Source organism: Macaca mulatta, chromosome 8 (genome assembly GCF_049350105.2).
Source record: "Macaca mulatta isolate MMU2019108-1 chromosome 8, T2T-MMU8v2.0, whole genome shotgun sequence".
In the NCBI taxonomy this organism is placed as follows: Eukaryota; Metazoa; Chordata; class Mammalia; order Primates; family Cercopithecidae; genus Macaca; species Macaca mulatta.
Window position 1 is genome coordinate 8,231,323 of NC_133413.1, and position 14,422 is coordinate 8,245,744.

The window sequence follows — 14,422 nt, forward strand, 5'->3', positions numbered from 1 at the left end:
CTAAATGGAGAATTAAAAATTCATGCACCTCTGTAGGAGGCGTAATTGCATAGGAAACCTTAACCAGAAGAAGGGAGTCCTTGTGAAGAACAGAGGACTGGGCATCCCCTCCCTTGGCAGATCCGCTATGATTCCATGAGGAAAGTGGTCTTCGAGTAGGGCTTGCTTTTTTTAGGGAAGATGTGGGGTAGGCATACAAGGGGAGGGTGTAGGAGGAGCAAAGCACACGTTCTACAAAAATGTCGGGAATAACTGGGAAGGTCAAGGGATCCAAATAATACAGATGCCTGTGACCCTGGAAAGCACTCCAAGCCCCACTGTGGCATCCTTGACCCATGCCTGGAGAGAAGAAAAGGGTGTTCCAAGGATGTTAGAGATTGGCCTGCCCAAACCAGCACCACACCATGACCACAATGACTAGGATCAAGATTCTGTAAATCTGAACACCACAGTTTAATTTTGTTTACATGTCGCACATCTCTGACAAGGGAGCCCTTTCTGAATCCACATCAGTTACAGCAGCTTCTTGGCCTCCTCATGGCTTTTTGCAGCATTTTATTGCAGAGACACCACAGATGCCGATATGTTTATACCTTCTAGGGCAAAAGCCTGGATGACATATGGCACCACTCCTAAGGCAGGTAACAGGATTCCTTATATCACCAAAAACACCTAACAGGAAAAACACAAAAAGAGCAAACAGCGTGTTAGAACTCAAAACTCATGTTGCAAAAACACAAACGCTGTGTCTGTATTGCCTTGAATAGATCTGCAGTGGACTTCTTTCTGAAGCCAGGGCTTTTCCATGAGACGCGAGTCAATCATTTGGATGGAAGTTTCTGACATGGAAACTGGCACTGCTGTGGTTTTGGGGATGTTAGTTTTTGTCGAATCTGATTGTGAAAGACCCTGATCTCTCCTGAGTGACTGGCGTCTCCCGGTGGGGTCTGGTAGGAGCTCGGTAATGTTCTCTTGTGACTTCAGCTCCACCACAAGTAGATAAGATCAAAGCCACCCTACCTCCGTTTTAACACACAAGCCAGTAACTTTTTGCTTTTCAAATCATTTAGTCTGTTAAGTATTTGATCTGAGATGGGATAAAAAGATACAACTCACAGAAATTGTTCAATGTGAAATTAACACCATGTAACTTACAGTTGAAAACCACAATTAACCATAGAAATAAACTTTTGTAATTGCTTGTTTCTAATATCTAAGTCCTGGTTTCACCCCATTCTTCTTTTTTTATCCCTCCCTGCCTCTCTCCCTCCCTCCCTGCCTCTCTGCCTCTGTCCCTCCCTCCCTGCCTCCCTCCCTCCTTTGCTCCCTGCCTGCCATCCTGCCTCTCTCCCTCCCTGCCTCCGTCCCTCTCTGCCTCCCTCCCTCCCTCCCTGCCTCCCTGCCTCCCTGCCTTGCTTCATGATACTGTCCTGGGTGTTGGAAAATTTGAGGTCTCTGGAGCCACTCAGAGCCCCGTTCTTCTCAAAAAACCCAGGACTCATAAATAAAATTGGTAACATGACGCTTTCACAATATAATATCTATGTGATTAATTGTTTTGGGTTTTAGTCTCAAATTTTCTTTTTCCCTCTCTCCATCCTTCCCTTCCACTCTCCCTCTTTTATCCTTTCATGGTTTTTATTTTATTTCCATAACATGAAGGAGAAAATGAAGCTTAGGCGTCCCGGTTAAAAGTTGCTTTCCATGGGCCGTCTCTAGACTGTGAACCTGCGGTGGCCTCGTGGCAGGGACTGTTCTCAGGGTCTCCGATCGGAAAAGTCCTGGGGAAGAGTGTCTGCAGCAGTAGCTCCTACAGTATAGGCTGCACCTTAAAATTATTTGGAACTCTCTACGTTGCAGTATCTACCCTTTCAATATAAAAATTTAGAAAATGACATTCTGTACTACTTTCTTTAGATAAAATTAAATTTCTGACTTTTATTTAAAAAGTCACCTAACAGGTTTCAACCACAGTCTTAGCAGTTATAGCATGGAAAGCAGTGAGGAGATGAGATTTACAAGCTACTGGGCTCCTTCATATTGGCTTAGAAGAGAGAGTGAGGTGTCCATCGGGTTCTCAAGCTCCTTTTCTATTGAAGGAAGCAATGCTTGGTTCAACTAAGTAGGGCATTCAGTCTACTCAGTCTAAAAACGTGGGTAGAAGAAACGAAAGAGAGAGAAAGAAGGTCATGCTCTGGGGAGACAGGGAGAAAGAAAGAGATAAAAGAACAAGAGAGAGAGGGAAGGAGAGAGAGAATCAGGAAAGAAGGATAGAGGGGACACAGAGAGAGAGAGAGGCAGGAAAGAGAGGTATGAGGGAGAGACAGGTGGAGGGATACGAGAGGAGACAGGGAGCCTGTACCCCATTCTTCCATTTTTCCAACCTCCCATTTCCCTGGCCCACCTCACCTGGAAGAGGCATCAGGAATATGAAGAGGAACGAGAAGAGCAGATACAGGACCTTCATGGCTGATGGCTGGGAACTTCACCAGGAGCTGAGTCTGGGGAAGACACCGAGCCTTCCACCTTATAAAGGTCCTGGCCCGTGGTCACCGGGTAGAGTTCAGAACTGGTATTGGCTGCAACGCTCATTACACGGATTAGAATTCAACCACTTTGGTGAGTCAGAGAATGGTCCTCAAAGAACAATGCACACGCAGGAGATCTTATGCAAATTTGGACTCGGGAAACCCCAGAAAATCCCTTCCTCCTGCTCTTGGGACCAGAAAATTCCTCTTATCTTGTGCCACTTAAAATCCAGTGTATGAGTAGAATGAAGGACTGGACCTGTCTCACAAGGGAACAAACTCAAACTCAGGGTCTGTAACCTGCCACTCACCTGCTGCCCACTCTGTGAGATGCCCTGTTTTTCCTGAGTGTTTGTGGGCAGTCTCAGGCCAAACTGAGAGGTCTTTCCATGTAATTCTACCCATTGCTGGAACATTCAGCTCCTGGGGCTGATACAGGGCTGGCTCAAACTCAAGGACCCTGGAGGGGCTCAGGGCTTCTGGAGGCACCAGGAGCATGGTGGGCCCCATCCTCCCAGGTGATCCGAGCTAGTGAAATTCATGTGAAAGCTCCCCTGAAACTCCCCATCTTCCCCCCGGGACAGAGATGAGGCAGATGGGTGCCCGCTTCCTCCCTCTGAGAAGGAGAATGGGAAGGTGGGATTGTGACTACATGTGTCCCCTCAGAGTCCACCTAGGCCCGGGCCAGGAGGTGGCCTTTGGCCCATAGTTGAATTCCTTAGGGTCACGCCATCACTCAGGGAAGGTCAGCTCCACAGGACTTCAGGGCTCTGGGAGCCAGGCTTTCTCTGCTTTCTACAGACGTCAGCGTGAAGGGAGCTCACTGTTGCTGGGATTTGGCGGAGCGGCACGGAGTGGGGGTGCAAGGCCTCCACGTGGTCTCCTTGTTGGTGATGGGACGCACTTTTGAAGGAGCCCGATGTTTTCAGGGCTGTGTGAAGTCTCTGAGGCCTCTCAGGACCCCGTCCTTTCTCCGTAACCCAGAGGAGCAATCGGCGGCCACAGGCAACGGACAGAGCCCTGTGCCGGGCCCTCAGGAGAGGACTTTTCTCGGGAAAATGAGTGGCCTTCATCCTAGTTCCTCCCTCTTTGGCTGTAAGGGCAGTTTGAGAAACAAGCAGGCCCCAGTGTCCGTGTCTGTGATGTCTCGGCAGTGCAGCTGTGACAGAGCCATGGGGACGATGAGCCTTTACTCATGGCCTGCCTGGTCTCTTCCTTTAAAATGTCAGGTTCTGAAGAACCCTGATTCCTGTCAGGCCAGGGGTGGATTTAAAGGACGCTGGTAGTGATATTGTGTGGCCAAGATACTTAATGACATTTTTATAAAAGGAAGTTTCTAGACCTAGAATGGTGGCTCAGGCCTGTCATCCCAGCACTATGGGAGGCCGAGGCAGGTGGCTCACGTGAGGTCAGAAGTATGAGACCAGTTTGACCAACACGAAAAAACCCCGTCTCTATGAAAAATACAAAAATTAGCCAGGCGTGGTGACTTATGCCTATAATTCCAGGTATTTGGGAGTTGAGGCACGGGAATCGCTTATGACAGAGCAAGACTTAGTCTCAAAGCAAAAAAAAAAGAAGGTTCTGACGGCATATGCAAAGAGAGGGCTGGGTCAAGTCCTGTCAGAACTGCTAAACAAATATGCATCCAGGGCTGGAGCTCAGTCACCAAGGAGTCACTCGGATTGGCAGGAGTTTGTCTCCCTGTGTGTTGAGCAGGCTGGAATTGAGGGGCAGACTCATTCATTCCTGACACTAAAACTATTTCTTCCTGGTGAAGAAAGCATACAGAGAAACGGAATAGGAAATAAAGCCTTTATGTGCTCTGCCTAAATTAATAATTTATGGCCTTTTTTTTTTGGTATATTTGCATGTCACCTTTAGAAAGTAAGGGGCAGCCCTCACTTGCTGCTGATGACCTGCCTCGCCATGTGCATGTCCTGCCACGACCACGTAGAAATGCTTCAATGACCCACAGTCTTTTGCCAGATGAGACTGGTGTCCAGGGTACCGGCTCCTCATCTCACTCGGACTGATGCCAAAGATGTACAATTTGGTGCCAATGTCCGAGCCTTAATGCTTCCAGGTGTAGACCTTTTAGCTGATGCTGTAGCCTTATAATGGGGCCAAAGGGAAGAACAGTGATTACTGAACAGAGCTGGGGAAGTCCCAAAGTAACAAAAGATGGTGTGACTGATGCAAAGTCAATTGACTTAAAGGATAAATATAAAAACACTGGAGCTAAACTTGTCCAAGATGTTGCCAATAACACAAATGAAGAGACTGGGGATGGCACTCCCACTGCTACTGCACTGGTACCCTCTCTTTCCAAGTAAGGCTTCCAGAAGGTTAGCAAAGGTGCTAATTCCAGTGCAAATCAAAAGAGGTGTGACGTTAGCTGTTGATGCTGTATTCGCTGAACTTAAAAAGCAGTCTAAACCTGTGACGAAACCTGAAAATTGTGCAGGTTGCTACAATTTCTGCAAATGCAGACAAATTGGTAACATCATCTCTGATGCAATGAAAAAGGTTAGAAGAAAGGGTGTCATCACAGTAAAGTTTGGAAAAACGTTGACCGATGAATGAGAAATTATTGAAGACATGAAAATTTGACAGAGGATATATTTCTCCATACTTTATGAATACATCAAAAGGTCTGAAATGTGAATTCCAGGATGCCTATGTTCTGTTGCGTGAAAAGAAAATTTCTAGTGTCCAGTCCATTGTACCTGCTCTTGAAATTGCCAGTGCTCACCGTAAATCTTTGGTCATAATTGCTGAAGACATTCATGGAGAAGCTCTAAGTACAGTTGTCTCCAATAGGCCAAAGGTTGATCTTCAGGTTGTGGCAGTCAAAGCTCCAGGGTTTGGTGACAATAGAAAGAATCAGCTTAAAGATATTGCTACTGGTGGTGCAGTGCTTGGAGAAGGGGGCTGACACTAAATCTTGAAGATGTTCAGCCTCGTGACTTAGGAGAAGTTGGAGAGGTCACTGTGATCAAAGACGATGCCATGCTCTTAAAAGGAAAAGGTAACAAGGCTCCAATTGAAAAATGTATTCAAGAAATCATTGACCGGTCACATGTCACCACTAGTGAATATGAAAAGGAAAAACTGAATGAACAGCTGGAGAAATTTTCAGATGGAGTAGCTGTGCTGAAGGTTGGTGGGACAAGTGATGTTGAAGTGAATGAAAAGACAGAGTTACAGGTGCCCTTGATGCTACAAGAGCGGCCGTTGAAGACATTGTTTAGGGAGGGGGTTGTGCCCTGCTTTGGTGCATTCCAGCCTGGACTCATTGACTCCAGCTAACAAAGATCAAAAAATTGGTATAAAAATTATTTTAAAAACACTCAAAATTTCAGCAATGACCATTGCTAAGAATGCAGGGGTTGCAGGATCTTTGATAGTTGAGAAAATTATGCAAAGTTCCTCAAAAGTTGGTTATGATACTATGTTGGGAGATTTTGTGAAAGAGTGGGAAAAGACATTATTGACCCAACAAAGGTAGTGAGAATTGCTTTATTGGATGCTGCTGGCATGGCCTCTCTGTTAACTACAGCAGATGTTGTAGTCACAGAAATTCCTAAAGAAGGGAATGGCCCTGGAATGGGTGCAATGTGTGGAATGGGAGGTGATATGGGAGTTCACCTGTTCTAATTCTTAGAGTAGTGCTTTACCTTTATTAATGAATTGTGACAGGAATCCCAAGGCAGTGTTCCTCACCAATAACTTCAGAGAAGTCAGTTGGAGAAAAGGAAGAAAAGGTTGGCTGATGTTTAAGAAACCACTATAACCATCGGCTACTTGTTTCAGCTGACAAAATCTATCATGGTTTACAGCTATCATTATCCATGCCTACGGATAATTTATTTTCTTTTTTGGATGAAAAAATGTTGTACATTCCTGATACTGGGTACAAGAGTCATGTACCAACGCACAGCTTTCAACTTAAATCACTGAGTCATTTTTACTACTGTTCTGTTCAAATCAGGATTTTAGTGCTTGCCACCACCAGATGAGAAGTTAAGCAGCCTTTCTGTGCAGAGTGAGAATAATTGTGCACATAGTAGAGAAACACCCAATTATGTGACAACCTTTGTGTAATAAAAATTTGTTTAAAGTTAAAAAAAAGAAAGAGGCAAACATCATGACACTTCACGGTAATTATCTCAGCATGAATCTCTTAAATATGAGGGAAAATTCCCACATCAAGCACAATACAATTTACACATGTTAAGAAAATAATTCTTCGATATTATTTATTATCTTGTCAATATTTCACATTTCTCCAGTTGTTCCAACTATGGCTTCATGGCTGTTGATGTTTCCGGATACAAGTTAATCTAGATTTGCATATTGAATTAGGCTGTCACATCTCTTAATTTGTTGAGTAGATATTCTTAAGGAAATGTCATGGTACTATGAGAAGAAGCTTACTGGGGCTTAGAGTTTGAATTAAGGGACTGATTCCCATCTTTTTCATGTGTGGCATCACTCCTGATTGATACGTTCTTAATGACTCCTATGATTAGCATTATTGTTATAAAAGTAATACACTCACATTTAAAAACTCACCCATATCAGAGAGTGAATTTTTTCCTATACAGAAGTTCCAATCCCAGGAACCACCGATAGCATTGTGGTTTTATACTTGTTGTCCTCTCTAGATCTCAGTACTTTTGTGAGGCCTTGTTAGAGAAGGAGGTAAAATTGCTCTGAAATAGGAAAGTCACTGTGACATGCAGCGCCTCTGTGCCCGTGGGGAAGAAGCCACCAGGGCTATGGTAACATGGGCCTGGTCGCTCAAGGACAGCTGAGCTGACTGTTCCCATGAAGATTCCAGTGGTTGCAGCTGCTTCTTTTATCTTGGCACAGCCCAATGAGACTCCTTCACAGCTGTGCTCATGCTAGTGATGAAGTGTGTTTGATAAGGACCAATAGAGGGGCATCTTTGTTTTAAAGGATGGGTTATTATCCTGTTTCAGCAAGGAAGACTGTCCACTGGCGGAACCATGGGGTTCTTCACCAAAACCAGAGATGCAGCAATTCTAGGATTTGGAGACATGTTAAGATATAAATGACTTTTTTTTTTTTTTATTAATGAGCTAAAAGCAAAGCCAGGTTGTGTATAAAATGGGAACCAGCAAGTTTGACTGATAAATAGACTCACTGTGCTGTCTTTTAATGGAACATGACCCATGCTGTGTCCTTGTACCTCTTTCTGTCACTGGGGAGAGAATTTCAGGCTGTTTCTTTGTGGCAAAATGGTTCACTTCCCCAGGCAAGAGTGGAAACCCTCATTCCTATAGATAGGCTCCTAGAAAGCAAAGCCTCTCGTATCTATGATCTAGAAAACAAAATCTCTGTGCATTATGTCCTCAATGTTAAGTAACAGAAGCAGTTTTACTGGTTCTCAATTCCGGAGGCAGGGCCAGCTTCGTGGGCTTGAGGGCAGGGCAGTGACACAGGGACTTACTCTCAGTAGGGCCGGTGCCTGGTGGCAGGCTCTGCTGATAGCCCCCTGACTTCCTCAGTTTTTTCTGTGAACTTGTGTTTTGTAAGTGAAGCTCACTGAGACAATGGAGTAGGCGCATGGGCAGAATGGCTATGAGGGGAGACAAGGTGGGCAGGCTCAGGCCCAGGGACATGAAGGCCACATACTAGAGCTTGATGCCCTGAGCATAGACATTCTTGGAGTAGCCCAGGCATGTCTGGACCGGATGGGAGGTGGCAGCAGCAGCCGCCGCAGTGTCCTCAGCCCTGGGGTGAAAGGAGGGTCTCTGTTTGGAGGCAGCACCAACACCTCTGTGCCTGTGCTTTCTCAGAGTCATCCTTGGAGCTTCTGCACAAATACTTACCCCCTGACCTGAGCACCAAGACAGGAACCATAGGAGCTCAGATAGCAAATTGGGAGGAGAGAATCACAAAACAAAAGTGTGCCTGTGGACATGGCAATAGAGTATACCAGGGATAGAGTATACCAGGGATAGAGTAAACAAGTGATAGAATATACCAGCAGTAGCATATACCAGCGATAGAGTATACCAGGGATAGAGTATACCAGCGATAGAGTATACCAGGGATATAGTATACCAGCGATAGAGTATACCAGAGAGAGAGTATACCAGTAATAGAGTATACCAGGGATAGAGTATACCAGCAATAGAGTATACCAGTGATAGAGCATACCAGGGATAGAGTATACCAGGGATAGAGTATACCAGCGATAGAGTATACCAGCGATAGAGTATACCAGCGATAGAGTATACCAGCAATAGAGTATACCAGTGATAGAGCATACCAGGGATAGAGTATACCAGCAATAGAGTATACCAGGGAGAGAGTATACTATGGAGTTCTTGGAATTCCTCAGAGAGTTTAGAGTTCTTCAAGGAATTATCCAAGGGACAGAAATAGAAATTAAATATATAATGATAGTCATGAAACCTCTGATGGGACAGGCATGGTGGGTCACACTTGTTATCCCAGCACGTTGTGAAGCTGAGATCTGAGGAATGTTTGAAGCCATGTGTTGGAGACCACCCTGGGCCATATACTTAGTTAGACCCCATCATAAAAAAAACAACAACAAAGATTAGCTGAGCACAGTGGCACATGCCCATAGTCCTAGCTACTTGGGAAGTTGAGGAAGGAGGATCACATGAGTTCAGGAGTTTGAGGCTGCAGTGAGCCATGGTAATCTCTGGTCAACAGACGGAGACCATATCTCAAAAAAAAAAAAAAAAAAAAGAAAAGGAGAGAAAAGAAAACTTCCGATCAATCAATTATTAACAAGAAGAGCAATTTTAAAAATAAAGTTCTTCTTGTTGTTAAAGATACAACAATAGAATTCAAAAACAAGAGTTTTGAATAAGTTACAAATCATGATGCCACATTTGGTCGGCTGTGGGCCTCTGCAGCTTACAGACCATGTCAGAAGATGCATCCAAATTCCACTGGAGAAATTTACACTTAAAATTAAATTCAAACTTCCATAAAACTGATTTGCTTAAAGAGTTTAATCCTTTGACAAAAATAGTTCCACAAGAACCACCAGCTCCAGATATACTAAAAATTTGTGTCAAAATAATTTATCGCAGTGCTGTGAGAACTTATATAATATTCCAGAAACAGTTGCTTCAGCAGATTCTTTTCAAAAGGAAAAATGAAGTTGTTCAAGGCATATATTAATTGACAGAAACGTTGGCCAGAAAATTTTTTTGATTTATCGAGATCCAATTAATAAAGTATTACTATTTATTCTATTAAAACTATGACACTGATTTCTGGTGGGGATTTATGTGATTCTGTTGTTACTCTTCTATAAATATTATCCCTATTACATATTTCAAATGATAAAAAATATTGGCTTGAGAAAGCTGAATATCCTCCCGCCTTTCATGACACTTTCTTCTGCTGTTCTTCGAACAAGGTGCCCCGCATGTCCATTTTGCACTGAGCCTTGGGAATTTTGTAGCCGGCCCTGCTGTGGCCATTTTTATACAAGTTATCTCCTTTGATCCTCAGGAACAAACATGCCAGGGTGGTATTACCCTGGTTTACAGAGGCAGGTCCTGGAACCTAGAAAGGTTAGAGGACATATTCAAAGTCACTTGGCTACTATGTGGCAGAGATGCAATTTGAAATAAAATCCCCCTCTCTTCAAAGTCCATATTCCTTACCACTGCCACACGGTGTCCTGATAACCTCCGCTCTTTCTCTTCCTACAACGCCAAAGCTACAGTAATGCTCTGCCTAAGGCCAGAGTCCATGGAGCTACTGTCATCCTCTCCCATCTCCTGAGCTGAGTGCTGAGTCCAGAGCCTGGCCTGATCTGCAGGAGGTGAGGGAATCAGCGCGCAGTTACTGCCACCTGTTGGCGGCTCATCTATCTGACCCTGAAACGCAGATTAATCTCAGTTTCCTGCCTGCCTGAAGCCTGGGTGTGCACCTGAGACTTCTAGTAATTTCCCTTAATGAACCTATTGAGAGTTCTCACAATTTTATGCATTCTCTCAAGCAATTAGCTTTCTTTTATTTATTTTTAATGTTCTCTTTTGTGTCCACATTCTTTTTTATTCACTCGTTTTCCTATTTACTTTTAGCTTCATTCGTTCTTTTCCCCCCCCAGGATTTTTACAGTGGAATATTAGATTGTCTATTTCTGAGCTTTTCTATTTCCCATTATAATAGCAGTTAATGTTATAAATTTCCCTCCAAGCACTGCTTTAGCTGTATTGCCACAAATTTTGGTATGTTATGTTTCCATTTGCTGTCATGTGAAAACATTTTTAAATTTCTCCTTTGACTCATTAGAAATATGTTGAGTAATGTTCATATATGTGGGGAATTTTCCAGCTATTTTCCTTTAATCACAGTTTCATACATTCCACTGTGGATAGACATTGTGTTTCATATGATTTAAAATTGCTTTGATTTTTTGTTTCTTAGACCAGTATGAGCTCTCTTAGATAATATTTTAATGCATTTTACTGTTATTGGGAGGAATGTCCTGTAAAGCTTAAATAGGTCGCAATGGATGATACTGTTTTTCAAGTCTTCTCTATCTTTATTTATACTTTTCTGCTAAAAAAAAAAAAACCATTTCAAAGAAAAAAGAGTTGAAATATTCATTTTTTTAAAAAATGTTCTACTATGATACATCTTTTTAATTTATTTTTTATTATTTATTTATTTATTATTATTATACTTTAAGTTCTAGGGTACATGTGCATAACGTGCAGGTTTGTTACATATGTATACTTGTGCCATGTTGGTGTGCTGCACCCATCAACTTGTCAGCACCCATCAACTCGTCATTTACATCAGGTATAACTCCCAATGCAATCCCTCCCCCCTCTCCCCTCCCCATGATAGGCCCCAGTGTGTGATATTCCCCTTCCCAAGTCCAAGTGATCTCATTGTTCAGTTCCCACCTATGAGTGAGAACATGCGGTGTTTGGTTTTCTGTTCTTGTGATAGTTTGCTAAGAATGATGGTTTCCAGCTGCATCCATGTCCCTACAAAGGACACAAACTCATCCTTTTTTATGGCTGCATAGTATTCCATGGTGTATATGTGCCACATTTTCTTAATCCAGTCTGTCACTGATGGACATTTGGGTTGATTCCAAGTCTTTGCTATTGTGAATAGTGCCGCAATAAACATACATGTGCATGTGTCTTTATAGAAGCATGATTTATAATCCTTTGGGTATATACCCAGTAACGGGATGGCTGGGTCATATGGTACATCTAGTTCTAGATCCTTGAGGAATCGCCATACTGTTTTCCATAATGGTTGAACTAGTTTACAATCCCACCAACAGTGTAAAAGTGTTCCTATTCTCCACATCCTCTCCAGCAGCTGTTATTTCCTGACTTTTTAATGATCGCCATTCTAACTGGCGTGAGATGGTATCTCATTGTGGTTTTGATTTGCATTTCTCTGATGGCCAGTGATGATGAGCATTTTTTTCATGTGTCTGTTGGCTGTATGAATGTCTTCTTTTGCGAAATGTCTGTTCATATCCTTTGCCCACTTTTGGATGGGGTTGTTTGTTTTTTTCTTGTAAATTTGTTTGAGTTCTTTGTAGGTTCTGGATATTAGCCTTTTGTCAGATGAGTAGATTGCAAAAATTTTCTCCCATTCTGTAGGTTGCCTGTTCACTCTGATGGTAGTTTCTTTTGCTGTGCAGAAGCTCTTTAGTTTAATGAGATCCCATTTGTCAATTTTGGCTTTTGCTGCCGTTGCTTTTGGTGTTTTAGACATGAAGTCCTTGCCCATGCCTATGTCCTGAATGGTACTACCTAGGTTTTCTTCTAGGGTTTTTATGGTATTAAGTCTAACATTTAAGTCTCTAATCCATCTTGAATTAATTTTCCTATAAGGAGTAAGGAAAGGATCCAGTTTCAGCTTTCTACTTATGGCTAGCCAATTTTCCCAGCACCATTTGTTAAATAGGGAATCCTTTCCCCATTTCTTGTTTCTCTCAGGTTTGTCAAAGATCAGATGGCTGTAGATGTGTGGTATTATTTCTGAGGACTCTGTTCTGTTCCATTGGTCTATATCTCTGTTTTGGTACCAGTACCATGCTGTTTTGGTTACTGTAGCCTTGTAGTATAGTTTGAAGTCAGGTAGCGTGATGCCTCCAGCTTTGTTCTTTTGACTTAGGATTGTCTTGGTGATGCGGGCTCTTTTTTGGTTCCATATGAACTTTAAAGCAGTTTTTTCCAATTCTGTGAAGAAACTCATTGGTAGCTTGATGGAGATGGCATTGAATCTATAAATAACTTTGGGCAGTATGGCCATTTTCACGATATTGATTCTTCCTATCCATGAGCATGGTATGTTCTTCCATTTGTTTGTGTCCTCTTTTATTTCACTGAGCAGTGGTTTGTAGTTCTCCTTCAAGAGGTCCTTTACATCCCTTGTAAGTTGGATTCCTAGGTATTTGATTCTCTTTGAAGCAATTGTGAATGGAAGTTCATTCCTGATTTGGCTCTCTGTTTGTCTGTTACTGGTGTATAAGAATGCTTGTGATTTTTGCACATTAATTTTGTATCCTGAGACTTTGCTGAAGTTGCTTATCAGTTTAAGGAGATTTTAGGCTGAGACAATGGGGTTTTCTAAATATACAATCATGTCATCTGCAAACAGGGACAATTTGACTTCTTCTTTTCCTAACTGAATACCCTTGATTTCTTTCTCTTGCCTTATTGCCCTAGCCAGAACTTCCAACACTATGTTGAATAGGAGTGGTGAGAGAGGGCATCCCTGTCTTGTGCCAGTTTTCAAAGGGAATTTTTCCAGTTTTTGCCCATTCAGTATGATATTGGCTGTGGGTTTGTCATAAATAGCTCTTACTATTTTTAGGTACGTTCCATCAATACTGAATTATTCAATGGTAATTGTTAATTTTTAAATTTCTTCTCTTAGTTCTATTAATTTCTTTTTAAAGACTTTGAGATTCTCTTATTAGGTGCATACTAATTTAATAATAATAATATCTGTTCTTGGTGATTTAACAACTTTATGATTGGAAAACATAGCCTCTTTACCAGTAATAATACACCTTGCTGTAAAATCTACTTTGATTTATAACCAATTAGCCAATACAGCTAATTCTGTTTTCATTAGATTAATGATTCTGTACTATAATTCTTTCCACTCCTTTACTATCAACCTATCTTTGTCCTTATATTTGATAAAGACATTGGGTTTTTATAGACAGCATGCATTTGGGTCTTGTTTTATACTACAAGTTTGCTAGTGAGGAATTCTCTTAGTTTTGTTGTTGTCATTAGAAAATGCTTGGCCTTCCGCATCCCCCTCTATGCACACAAATAATGTCATTTGCTTGGAATGAACCTAGTCTACCATCTCTCAGTCAAGGACACCTGGACATTAAGAAATTCACCCAAGGCCGGGTGTGGTGGCTCACACCTATAGTTCCCAACACTTTGGGAGGCCGAGGTGGGTGGATCACGAGGTCAGGAGATCAAGACCTTCCTGGCTAACATGGTGAAACCCTGTCTCTACTAAAAATACAAAATAATTAGGCTGGCATGGTGGCAGGCCCCTGTAGTCAAAGCTACTTGGGAGGCTGAGGCAGGAGAATGGCGTGAACCCAGGAGGCAGAGGTTGCAGTGAGCCGAGATCGCACCACTGCATTCCAGCCTGGGTGACAGAGCGAGACTCCGATCTCCTTAAAAAACAAACAAACAAACAAACAAAAAACAAAGAAAAGAAAAGAAAAGAAAATGCCTTTACTTATTATTGGAATCTGTGTTTAGCATTGGTCTAGAAATGTATTTTTGCTTGTAAGGGTCCTATGTTGACATAGTTTTCTTCATTTGGTACTTAAATATGTCACTTTATTTTTTCTACTT

At 42.4% G+C, this 14,422-nt stretch overlaps 1 protein-coding gene and 1 pseudogene across 1 annotated transcript; one reads left to right on the forward strand and one right to left on the reverse strand.

Moving 5' to 3' along the window:
- Positions 1-434: 434 nt before the first annotated feature.
- Positions 435-2,557, reverse strand: LOC144330596 (defensin beta 4A-like). Its single transcript, XM_077942802.1, has 2 exons — positions 2,410-2,557; positions 435-672 (listed from the first exon to the last, which is right to left on the reverse strand). Exons 1-2 carry the CDS (start codon positions 2,465-2,467, stop codon positions 536-538), a joined length of 195 nt encoding a protein of 64 aa, XP_077798928.1. The 5' UTR covers positions 2,468-2,557; the 3' UTR covers positions 435-535.
- A 1,930-nt stretch (positions 2,558-4,487) lies between these two features.
- On the forward strand, positions 4,488-6,188 carry LOC114675436 (60 kDa heat shock protein, mitochondrial pseudogene; annotated as a pseudogene).
- The last annotated feature ends 8,234 nt before the right edge of the window (positions 6,189-14,422 follow it).

Excerpts from the sequence above, each read along its gene's own strand:
- LOC144330596 (XM_077942802.1), bottom strand. The coding sequence starts at position 2,467 with ATGAAGGTCCTGTATCTGCTCTTCTCGTTCCTCTTCATATTCCTGATG. Across the intron at positions 673-2,409 it reads ATTCCTGATGCCTCTTCCAG|GTGTTTTTGGTGATATAAGG; the intron begins GTGAGGTGGGCC and ends TTTTCCTGTTAG.